Genomic DNA, 9,632 nt, shown 5'->3' with positions numbered 1-9,632 from the left:
TGGCAACCCACTGCCACAGGGGCTGCAGCCTACGCCGCCGGCAACTCATGGCAGCCCAGCTCCAGGTTGAGCTGTTGTTCAGCATCTTAGCTGTGGGGGGCAGTGTCGCTGGCCCTCATATGTGGGATCCAAACGGGGGCCCACTGGCGTCCCAAGCCAGCTTTTAACCAACGCACCACTCGGCCGGCCCGGGAAACCTTTCTTAAACAAGGTGCTGATCTACTGCCAGCTCCTTTCCTTTGGGAGTAGTGGGGTCCTTCCCAGGTCAGCGCCACCCAGTGCCTCTGGGTCTGAGCTCGGCCAAGGTCGGGGGGCTGACCTTGTGCTGGGAGGACCTGGCTCGGGCCCAGGCGGGATTCCCAACGTACTTCCCAGTCAGATGGTTCTCTTACCCCCATGATCTGCTGGAAGCGGCATCACGACCCCCTCCAGCACCCATAGAGTTCTAAGGTTTCCCTGCTGCCACCGGTTGCCTTTGTGTTGCCAGGGGATGTCTTCCCAAGCGATCCAAAGTGGTTACTTCCGAAGTACAGTAGCTTTGCTGGGGGAAGAGGCTTCACACCCACCGTGCACGCCCGCCCACCACGCACCCTGCCCCGGTGCCTGCACTGCAGGGTAACTACAACAGAGCGGCGTCACTGGGCGACCTGGCTTGTGGGCAGGTAACCTTGGACGCATCCGGTCCAGGGAGGGCAGGGTGAGGCTTGAGAATCAACACTTCACATGGAGGGCCGGCCGAATGGCTCAGTTGGTTAAGAGCTCGCTCAAGAGTTTGAGCTCTGAGCAACAGCGGTTCGAGGCCAGCCCGAGCTGAGCAGCCGCTAAGCTGCCAATAGGTAGCAGGATGGCTCAGCTAAAAAAAAAAAACAAACAAAAAAAACACTTCACATGGAGAGACAGAATGTGGGCTGTTTACCAAGCGCTTTTGCTGAGCCTCAGGGTACAGGGCCACACACCTGTGCTGGGAGGAGCAGGGCTCACTCAGCGCCCATGTTTCCTAAGCACAATGGCAGTGTCAGGTGCTCCTTCCTGATACTGAAAGCGTGTCCAGTGCCCTTGGATGTCTGAGCCTTTGGGGGATGGGCTGAAAAGGCCACGGCCAATTTACTTTAAAATAGTTCGGGGGAAAGAGGGTGTGTGTCTGGAAAGAGTGTGCAAACCTGGCCACTTATTAAAATTGGTGTAGCTAGGCGAAGATTATGTGTGTTCGTTTTCTGTATGTTTAGAAACTTTCAAGTTAAAAAACTGGGAGAAATTTTTACAAAAATTAGAAAAAAGTTTTTAGAAGGGTGCTGCCAGGAAGGGGTGCTGTTCTTCATGGCCAGGGGTGGAGCGGGGGCCTGTGCGTGTGTTCCTAACAAACTGAGGCTCAAGCCCATTACTTCCTGGAAGGCCAGTTGGGTGCTGAGGCCTCTGGCTTCCTGCAGAGCAAATTTACACAGCAGCTAGCTAATCCTGAGGAGACACCGGTTAAATGCAAACATCAGTGTGCTTGGCATGCTGAGTTTCTCAAACCCCAGTGGGATCGATGGCTGGGGCCATATGCGTCTGTCCCTCGGTCCATCGCCAGTACTCAGCCCGGGGCCTGCACAGACAGACCGCCAGACACTGGCTGCGTGTGTTCCGCGGATGACCTCTTTTAATCCGCACAACAGCCCTGGGGAGGCGTGTGCTGCTCTTCTCATTTGACAAATGAGGAAACTGAGGCTTAGAGAGGCGAGTCACTGGCCCAAGGGCAGAGGTGGCTTGGGAAGAGCTGGGACGTCAGCCCTGGCCGGCTGAGTCTTGAGCCCACGTTTTTAACCACTTGGTCATTCACTCCCACATGTGCTGAGAGAATAAATGGATGGCTCTTTCCACCAGTTAGGATCCGAATCCTGATTCTGGCAGAAACGTGCTTTCCCTCTCTGGGCCTGTTTTGTTTTTTTATCTTTCAAGCAAGGGGCAGGGCCTGATGCTGCCCGGGCATCTGTGGGTCTGGCAGGTCCCCGAGATCCTGCCCGCCCGCCCCACCTGCCTGCCCGGTGGTGCCACCTGCTCGATGCTGGTGATGGGCCGGATCTTGTCGTGGGCGGCCTCCCTGCAGTGCTCTAGGGCGGCGATGAAGGTGAATTGCTGCTGCTGGAAGAGCCTGTACCTCTGCTCGATGCTTCGAAGGGACTCTTTCACCTCGTTCATTGTCTTGCTCAGTCGTCACTTGCACAAGAGGGATCTAAGGAAAGAAGGGCAGAGCGGTGAGGCTCCAGCGCGACCACAGACCCAGCTCTGGAGTCAGCAGGAGGGTGCCCGCGGCCCCTTCCGGAGGAGCGCTGCGCGAAGTGGCTCCCCGCAGCCGGGGGCACAGGGACTGTGGGGTCTGGTTTGCAGAGGAGGAAATGAGGCCCTAGGAGGCCACACCCTTGCTCAGGCTCCCCAGACCCCCCATGACGGAGCTGAGCCTGACCCAAGTCATTACTCCTCCAAGGACACGTTCTCTGCAATAAAATATGACTGACTTCCCTCCACAGTGGGCAATACGTTCTCTGGTCCTCAGTCTCTCCAGACTGTATTTCAGACACACACACACACACACACACACACTCACACACTCCCTCCCTCTCTCCCTCCCTCCTTCCAGGGCCTCCCTGTAGTGTCAGCAAAAGCTGGAATCAAGGAACGTGCCACCGCAGGTAAAATCTGATTTTATCAGCTTGGACCAAATTGTTTTAAAACACCTGCCACTCTGCAGTTGGTGGGATTCTTTCTGGTGGTCCAAGCAGGGGAAGAGGCAGCACTGGACTGTTCAGTGTGAGAAGACACAGCGGCTTGGGGCAGGGGCCCTGATCTCAGCCTTGCCCCTTCCGGGGGGCTTGGCCGCTGGCCACTCCTCCCTGCCTCCAGTGTTAATTGCAGGATCACCCCGATTTTCTGGTGCCTCACAGACTGTCCCTGGTATGAGTCAGGCGGTCCACACCTGTCTAGAATCTCCTCTGGGAGCAGAAGAGGCTGTGAGGTCTGCCCTCCATGACATCACAGTTTTATAAGCACACCAAAATACTCCAGGTCACAGATTTATGGGATGTCAGAGTTGGACGGGACCCCAGCAGATCAACGCCCCCTAACTTCCAGGGGCCTGGGTGGAGCTGGTGCCCAGGGCGTCACAGCAAGCTTGTGCCGAGACACCCTAGGTCCCTGGCTTCCTGCCGTCTACCCAGCGTCCTGGAGCTGCCCCAGCTGGCTGCCCCCACACCTCACAGGCACCAGCACACAGGCAGCGCCGGCCTGGACGTGCCCACATGAGCAGGGGTCAGAGGAGGCTGCGCGAGGGGGGCGTGGGGGCGCCAGGCCAGATGCCGCATGGGGAAGGGGCCAGAATACTGTGCAAGGACGGGTGGGGAAGAGCACGGCCACGCTTCCTGGTGGGTAGCAGGCGCAGAACGAGAACGGGATGGGTTGGGAAGCGTTGCTTTCTGCTGTGTGCCCCTCAGTTCCCTGAGCCCAGGGAAGACGTCTCCATGGCAAGGAGAGCAGACGGGATGGCACCTCCAGGACTTGATGGGAGCGGTAAATCAGAGAACCTGGGAGGGCTGGGGGCTGAAATGCAGCCGGGCTGCCATAAAGGAGCCGAGCCGGAAGGCACCCTGACAATTGTGCCTCATAAACCCGAGTGGGTCTACTGTAAATGTAATGGAGCTCATTTCAGCGGCAGCGTCCTGAGCCGCCCCTGGGAGCCATAGCGCCTGTTTGCCAACAGAGCAGGGCAGCTCCCCTGGGGACTGGCCTGGTCCAGGGCCAGGCGGGTGGGCGGCCTCCGTCCAGCTCAACCTCCTCCCCATTTCCCCATCTGAAGCGGGCGAGCTGGGAGGGGAGTTGGGGGTGCGGGGAGGCGGTGGGGGCCCACTGTTTGTTGAACCTGCCATATCCAGCAGAGGTTTTCCCCGCCGCCCTCCTGGAGGTAGAAATGCCCACGGGAAACTTAGGGCACAGCGTTTCCTGTTGCGCCTCCCCTGGGGTCAGGCTCCTCAGGGTCTGGACTAGGGTGAGGCCAGTGAGGCACTCGCCTCCATGCAAAATGTAAGGTGCGCCAGGAAACTCAGCAATCGAGATAGGTAACAATATTTAATGCACTATTTAAAAACATAAAAGTTAACACCAACAAGTCCACAAAGAACACATGTGAGAATTTTAAAGGAGACAGGGGGGGTACAGAGCTGTGTCTTGCCATGTTGGAGCCTGAGGCAAAAGTGAAAATCAGCAATATTGAGCCTGTCTTTTAAAAATTTGTGGAATTATATTCCAAATGGACTTTTTGTATTAATTTTGATCTTTTAAAATACCGCATTAACATATTCCATATCTTGATTCCTGAGGTTTTGGGCGCCCCCTTCCTTTTGCTCCGAGGCACAATGCCTCGCTTGCCTCAGCCCAGTGGGGCCCAGGGCTTACAAGTGACTCAGGAGTTGAGACCTAGAAGTCAGAGCGCAGCACATAGGTGGGTGCTCGGTGTGGGGGCTTGTGCGCATGTAGCCTGGCTTTCTCCCATAATGCTCAGAGCCGTGGTTGGTGGTTAAGAAGCTGAGCTCTGGAGTCACACAGTCCTAGGTTCAAATCCTGGTCCCACTGCTTCTTGCTGGCCTTGGCAAGCTGCTCATCCTCGGAGCCCCAGTGTCCTACCGTGCATGGCGTGAGATGGCAGGTGTAAGACGTGGAGCCCAGAGCCCAGAATGCGGTAAAGCCTGGTTCTCAGAGCAATCAGAGCCACTGGGGTTAAGCAGTGCACATGCGATGCTGGGGGAATGCCACACGGGCATGGGGTGCACCCCAAAAGAAGCAGAGGTTGCTGAGGGCTTGACCTCCTGGAAGAGGGAAGGCATGAAGGAAAGCAGGCTTTGGAGAGGTGGAGAATGGAGGAGGGCGGGGGGAGGTTGGAGGAACCCTGGGCTAGAGGCTGGGAGATGATGTGGGAACACGGTGAGCAAGTGCAGGAGGCAACAGGCAGGGTGAGGCTGAGGCACCCCTGCTGTCAGGCAAAGCCATGAGAGGAGGCCCTGAAGGCGGCTAAGCCAAGGAGGTGAAAAGCACCTCATGCATGCATTCACTTGTTCCTTCATTCATACTGCAGTGCCAGACACTATTCAGGGTGCTGGGCTATGTGACATTGAACAAAACAGACGAGGCTCCCTACCCTGGAGGAGCTATCTTTTCGAGGGGGAGGTGGACAAGAGGGATAAGGGGATGAGGAGTAGTTTAGATAGGGCACAGCCAGAGAGCGTGCCGCAGGGAAGTGGGACGGGATGTCGGGGACAGGGGCTACGCAGTCTGCACGAGGGGCACTGGCAGGAGGTGGGTGGCTGTGGTGTGGGGGAGGCCGTGCTCCTGCCTCCACGAGAGCCTGGACGGCTTGCCCCAATCCTCCTAACGGCAGGTTACTTGATGGGACCCTGGGAAAACCCTGGACACGCACGCGTTACCCCAGTCCTCACCGCAGCCCTATGGACCCACAGTTATCCCCACACGACGGATGACGAAGCTATCACACAGCTCGGAAGTGGGCAAGCCTGGGTTTCCGCTCGCCTCTGCCTGAATTTGTAGTCTTGGCTCTTAACTTGAATTATCTCCCTCCTTCCCTCTGTGATGGTCCAGAGACAAGCACACCAGACAGGTTGACTGGTTGGGGGTTGGGTGATACAAGGGCCTGTGCAGCTGCCCTCCTAGGGGCCATGCACTAGCTGGACCCCTGGCCCTTGCTTCCACTCCCGTGAGACCTCTCTGTTCCCCATCCCACGAGGACAAGCGATGAGGACTCGCATCCAGAGGCTGCCCCATGTGCCTGGCTCCCTGCCACCCTCCTGGGGCTTCCTGGGGCTGCCAAGTTCTCCAGGGATACAGCCCTACCTCTGCGGGTGGCCCCAAGAGCCCCCGAGAGAAAAACTGACTCGGCTCTTGATCCTGGTGACATGCACGCCAGGAATGTCGTGAGAAGAGCTGTAATAAGCTATCCAAAGTGATCGTCCCTTGAACCAGAGTCACTGCAGCCAAATTAGTTGGGATGAAAGGCACAGGGCGCAGCACTCCCCGGTCTGGGGGAGGAGGAAGGAAAAAATGATTACCCAATAGGTTTTAGGCTTGAATTGATTTGTATTTTTCCAGGCTGCTAAAGAACATTCAATTGCGGTATGAAAAGTGCCTAGGGCTTAAAATAAATGAGGAGAAAGGCAAGTCATTTCAGAAATGTCCAGGAAGCAAACCGAGCCTCTCCAGTGCAAATTGCAGGCTTGGTTGTTGTGTTCTTTGTTCAGGGGGAGGCAGCTTCCTTTTCTTCCCCAGCTGTCTTTGCAGTTGGGTTTGACAAGCCTACCAAGGTTTGCTGCTTTGAGGGAGCAGTTCTGAGGAGGAGGCAGAACTCAGCCGTTTACTGTTGGAGGGCATGTCCCTGGGCTGGTGGCTGGGGCAAAAGGCTTTGGCTGGGAGTCAGGACACCTAGTTCCAGTCCTGGCTCTGCCTCTGATGAACAAGTGACCTTGGCCAAGAATCTCCTCCTTTCTGGGCCTCAGTTTATCCATCTATAAAATGAGGGCGTTTGGATCAGAGGCTCTTCAAGGGGCTTTTGGATTCTAATGCTCTGTGATCAATAACTAATGAGGAAAGAGGTGTAGAAAGGGGAAATGACTTGCCCAAAGTCATTCAGCCAACTATTTTTCACCATTCCGATCCTCCAAATTCTCATCTGCAAAATGGGAATGAAGGTACCAAGTTCTCAGAGTTGGGGCAAAGATGAAATGAGATGATAACAGCAGCCCCTATGTATTGTGCCCTTACTACAATAGATGCCAGTTACTGTCTAATACTTCAGGTATATGAACTCATGGCATCCTTCCACAGCCCCACTTCATAGGGGAGGCAAGTGAGGCACAAGCAGGCTCACACAGCTAGCCAGTGCAGCCAGGATTCGAACTCTGGGCAATCTGTACGGACTACGCCGTACTTCCGCTCCAGAATGTAAACCAACACCACAGTTGAACGCACAGAGCTCAAAAACGGTAGCTCCTACTAAGAACGGCAGCGAGAACCACAGTTCCCAGTTCAGCTGCGTCCGACACCTAGCTGCTCCCGTCCCACTGGGGATTAGAGCGCCCCCCACCACGTCCCAGCCCCCTCCCCTCCTCCTCCCCCTCCGGGACAGCAGCGGCGGTCCCTTGCGCGCTCTGCTCCAGCACCCCCCGTTTTAGAACCCGGGGCTTTAACCTTGCTTGTCCTAGAACGGCCTTCACTCGCAGAGCTCCCTGAAGCTGGCGTGCCTCCGTGGGTGTCTGGGGCCCCGGAGGGGCGGGGAGGCCCTGTCCAGGGCTTGGGGTGGGGAAATCGGGGTGGGCAGGGGCGGGGCTGTGGGCCTGATTGTTACCGCAGGTGCCATAGCAATCGGGTCACGCGGGGCAAGTGGGTCACGTGGCAGCCCCGCCCACCCCGGGAGCGAACGGCCGGGTGTCCAGGGGCTCAGAAGCTGCGGATGAGGCCCCTCCCTCTTCAAATACATTCCCCTACCTCCAGTCTTCATTTTAAAGATGGGGAAACTGAGGCCGCGAGCGCGGAGCCGAGGCTGGCCCACGGAGCGCCCAACGCCCGGGCCAGGGCGCGTCGGCGGAACCAGAAGCAGGACCCGCCTCCCGGCCTCCCTGGGGCCGACGTGCCCTCGGGGTGTTGTCCGGTGTCTCAGCACCGGGGAGGGGAAACCCTACCGGGGGCACGTCTGTGCCTAGAAGGCCTCAGGTGGAAGCGACCTGCGGTGCCCCACTGAGCGGTGCAGGAGGGACAGCGAGGCCGGGGCGGGAGGGCACTTGTCCCCGGCGGCGCGCCGGCCGAGGAGCCCAGGCCCAGGCCGAGAGCCAGCCGCCCGGGCCGGCTGCGGGGCGCGGCACGCGCTGATGACGCCAAGGAGTGGCGCCCCTAGCGACCGCAGTCACCAGGGGCGCGCGCGCTGATGACGCAAAAGGCGCGGCGCCCCTAGCGACCGCGGTCACCAGGGAACGGCCGCGCGGCGCGGTGGCAGCATGGACGCGACCACAGCCCCGCACCGCATCCCCCCGGAAATGCCCCAGTACGGGGAGGCGAACCACATCTTCGAGATGATGCAGGTGACCCGGGCAGCCCCGCTCTGTCGCGACGCTGGGCGGCGGCCGGGGTGCCTCTGTCGCGCTACCAGGGTGCGCGCCGGCGATTTTGCAGCCGGGGGCCCCGTGTGTTGCCTAACGTGGGGAATCTGACTCCTCTACCGCCGTGACCCCGAGGAACCCCTCGCTCTGAGGGGCAGGCTGCCCTGACCAGGATTTGGTCCTGGCTCCGCACCACCCTGCTGGGTGGCCTGGAACGAGTTCCCTCCTTTTCTCAGTTGCCCCATCTGTGAAATGTCGGGTCGCAAGAGGTGCTCTCCAGGGGTCTCATGCGGCGCCGACAATTCCGAGGGTGTCTGTAGTGTTGGTTACTGCGCTAGGGAGTGTCCGAGTTCAAGGTGGCATCCCCATCCTCTGAGATGGTCCCCTCCTGGGACCTCCTGGGATAGCAGCCCTGTGGTCTGGACAGTAGCATTTCCCACCAGGCCTTTCCTCCTTGGAGCCAGGAGCTCCGGGCAGCCCCTAAGCGCTCCTCCTGGGTTCCTGATCTGACTGGCCCCCACTCCCTGTGTGACCTTAGGCAGAGTCCTGCCCCAGGTGTTTTGCAGGTGTCCCTTCTGCACCTGGAGGTAAAGGCTTTCAGGAGCCGTCTAGCCACTCGGAGGTGCTGAGGGCCAGGGAGAACCAGGAGCCCAGCTTCCGGAGCATTTGTCTGCTCGCTGACTCTGCCCGGTCCCCACAGGCATCATCTCTCCAGCAAACATGTTTCCTTTGGAAAGTGTTAACTGATAGAGGAAAAGAGAGAGAGATTTCTAAAACTGAGTGGCCAATCTACGGAAAGCAAATGGGTGGTGGGCAGGCTGGGGGAGCTCCAGGCAGGTGTATCTCACAGTACTTGCTGGAAGGAGCAGCCCCAGAAAACTTCTCATCCAGTATTTCCGGTCTGCAGCCATTGGTGTGTGCCCTCCATGGTTTTTACCATTTCCACTTTTTACCCTTTTCATTTTAAAATAATTTCAAACCCACAGAAAGTCACAAAAATGGTGTGAAGTTCTGGCGTGCCCTTCCCCCAGCACCCCCCAGTGATGACACCTAACGTAACTGTAGTACACTGTGAAAACCAGGACACTGACGTTGGTACAAGACAATGTTACTTAGACTACAGGCTTCACTTGGACTTCATCCATTTTTACCTGCACTCATTTTTTTGGTGTGTATACAGTTCTATGAAATTTTATCACCTGTATAGATTCATGCAACTACCACTACGTTTCCATTTTAACCTAATCATTTCTTTAAATCAACCCGCTTTTTAAAAATTGAGTAACTTATTCTGCTTCATCCGAAGCAATATCCTTGAAATCATAGGTTTGATGTATTTTTCTAATACACATTTGATATACAACTATTTAAAAGTGAAATTAAGAATATTCATCTGGGGCTGGCCGAGTGGCGCGATGGTTAAGAACTGGCTTGGGATGCCAGAGAGCCCCGGTTCGGATCCCACATATGAGGGCCAGTGACACTGCCCTCCACAGCTAAGAT

At 57.1% G+C, this 9,632-nt stretch overlaps 2 protein-coding genes across 9 annotated transcripts in view; one reads left to right on the top strand and one right to left on the bottom strand.

The window, feature by feature from the left end:
* SPACA9 (sperm acrosome associated 9) overlaps positions 1-7,916 on the bottom strand; it is a 10,889-nt gene extending 2,973 nt beyond the window's left edge. For 2 of the 5 annotated variants that reach the window (XM_019639135.1, XM_019639100.1), the window contains exons 1-2: positions 7,716-7,916; positions 2,035-2,212 (exon numbers count right to left, since the gene is read on the bottom strand). In XM_019639135.1, the coding sequence (XP_019494680.1) occupies positions 2,035-2,178 (144 nt within the window). In that variant the 5' untranslated portion in view covers positions 2,179-2,212; positions 7,716-7,916. The other 3 variants (XM_019639120.1, XM_019639111.1, XM_019639128.1) reach the window with 3 other exon arrangements.
* Positions 7,917-7,983: 67 nt separating this feature from the next.
* The window catches only part of AK8 (adenylate kinase 8), a 112,395-nt gene continuing 110,746 nt past the window's right edge, over positions 7,984-9,632 (top strand). For 3 of the 4 annotated variants that reach the window (XM_019641446.1, XM_019641434.1, XM_019641452.1), the window contains exon 1: positions 7,984-8,111. In XM_019641446.1, coding sequence (XP_019496991.1) covers positions 8,028-8,111 — 84 coding nt within the window. In that variant the 5' untranslated portion in view covers positions 7,984-8,027. Of the gene's footprint in view, positions 8,112-9,115; positions 9,298-9,632 lie in introns of all 4 variants that reach the window. The other variant, XM_019641438.1, reaches the window with a different exon arrangement.

This window comes from Hipposideros armiger, unplaced genomic scaffold (genome assembly GCF_001890085.2).
Source record: "Hipposideros armiger isolate ML-2016 unplaced genomic scaffold, ASM189008v1 scaffold_3, whole genome shotgun sequence".
NCBI classification, from domain to species: Eukaryota; Metazoa; Chordata; class Mammalia; order Chiroptera; family Hipposideridae; genus Hipposideros; species Hipposideros armiger.
This window is presented reverse-complemented; position numbering and strand designations above follow the sequence as displayed.